General features: G+C 48.6%; 1 protein-coding gene across 1 annotated transcript; it reads right to left on the bottom strand.

Moving 5' to 3' along the window:
• On the bottom strand, nucleotides 538-1167 carry LOC109847393. Its single transcript, XM_020416626.1, has one exon. The coding sequence runs from the start codon at nucleotides 1165-1167 to the stop codon at nucleotides 538-540; it is 630 nt and encodes a 209-aa protein (XP_020272215.1).

The following is a 1551-nucleotide window of genomic DNA, read 5'->3' as shown; positions in this document are numbered from 1 at the left end:
GCTGATTGATGACCTGGGTCCGAAGCGTTTTCTCTCTGAGTTCATCTGGGAGATCAAGACTGACCCGAAGTCCTTCTGAATTTAAGTCTTCATCGAAGTGTTGTAGTCGGATGGTTGGCATGCTAACTTCGACTAGGGTGACTGTCTCAGTGTCATAGGCTAGCTTGAAGGGAGTTTCTCTTGTTAAGTTCTTGTGGGCCGTGTGGCATCCACCTTCTTCTTTAAAGCTTTGAGTATGTATTTGTTGGTGGCTTCGGCTAGTCCATTGAATTTGGGGTGGGCGACTGAGAAGAATCTGAGGCGGATGTTGTATTCTTCACACAAGCTTCGGAAGCCTCCACTATCGAACTGTACGAAGGAAAGGGGCATACCAAAATGCCAGACGATGGACCTCCAAACAAAGTTTGTGATGTTACTTTCTTTAATCTTGGCCAGTGGTTCAGCTTCAATCTATTTGGTGAAGCAGTTGATCGCCATAATAAAAAACTACCGCTACCCCGAAGCTTTGGGGAGAGGACCCAGCAAATCCAACCCTCACTATGCGAAAGGAATTAGACTAAGCATGAGGGTCAGTTCAGTGGCTGTTGCTCGCGGAATGGATGAGTAAAACTGACACTTCTTGCATAGAGAGACGAGTCGCCTAGACTCGGCTAAGATGGTGGGCCAGTAGTGCCCTTGGTGGATGACTTTTTGTGCGAGGGTTCTAGCCCCAGGATGATTCCCACATGCGCCCTCATGGATCTCCCGAAGAACATAGCTAGCTTTTGATGGTCGAAGACACCGAAGATAGTGTCCCACATCGCTGCTAGAATGTGACATCTGATAGAGCTGACTGTCGATCATAAGGTAGTGGCGAGAGTTCCTTTGTAGACATCTGGCTTCAGCGGTATTATTAGGCAAGGTGCCTTGCGTTAGGTAAAGGGTAATGGGATCTAGCCAACAGGGCAACATGGGCATCTTGGTTTGCATGATTGTATCTGGCGGCTTAGAGATGTTGGGACATTCGAGGGTGTCGGTGTAGAGAGGTCCTGGGCCGTTCCCTGAACTTGTTGATCCAAGCTTAGTGAGAGCATTTGCCCGAGCATTAAAAGCACGGGGGACTTGGGCTATCTTAAAATCCACGAAGTTGGTTAATAGCTCCTTAGCTGCTCTGAGGTACAAGGCCATTCTTGGATCTTTAGCCGCATATTGCTCATTCACTTAATAGACGACAATCTACGAGTCGACCAATATGTAGAGGCGCTCGGCCTTCACTGCTTGGGTTGCTCGAAGGCCAGCAAGAAGAGCTTCATATTCGGCTTTGTTGTTTGAGGCCGAGAAACTAAAAGCGATGGAGTGCTCGTCCATCGACCCGTCTAGGCTGCGCAAGACCACTCCTTCTCTACTATCGGCTTCTCTTGAGGACCCATCCACCTTCAATAACCACCAAGAGGTAAACTCAGGCGAATTATACTCTAAGGTGAGATGGGTCTCTTAGGCAAATGCTTGGACCGCTAGGGGTGTTGGAGTTTCTTATTGAGTCGATGGCGAGGGTACGTCCTGCTTGTCGTC

Source organism: Asparagus officinalis, chromosome 7 (assembly GCF_001876935.1).
Source record: "Asparagus officinalis chromosome 7, Aspof.V1, whole genome shotgun sequence".
NCBI lineage: Eukaryota > Viridiplantae > Streptophyta > Magnoliopsida > Asparagales > Asparagaceae > Asparagus > Asparagus officinalis.
Note: the sequence above shows the minus strand (reverse complement) of the source record. Positions and strands in the feature narration are given on the sequence as shown.

Coding starts and splice junctions, on each gene's coding strand:
- LOC109847393 (XM_020416626.1), bottom strand. CDS start 1,167: ATGGCCTTGTACCTCAGAGCAGCTAAGGAGCTATTAACCAACTTCGTG.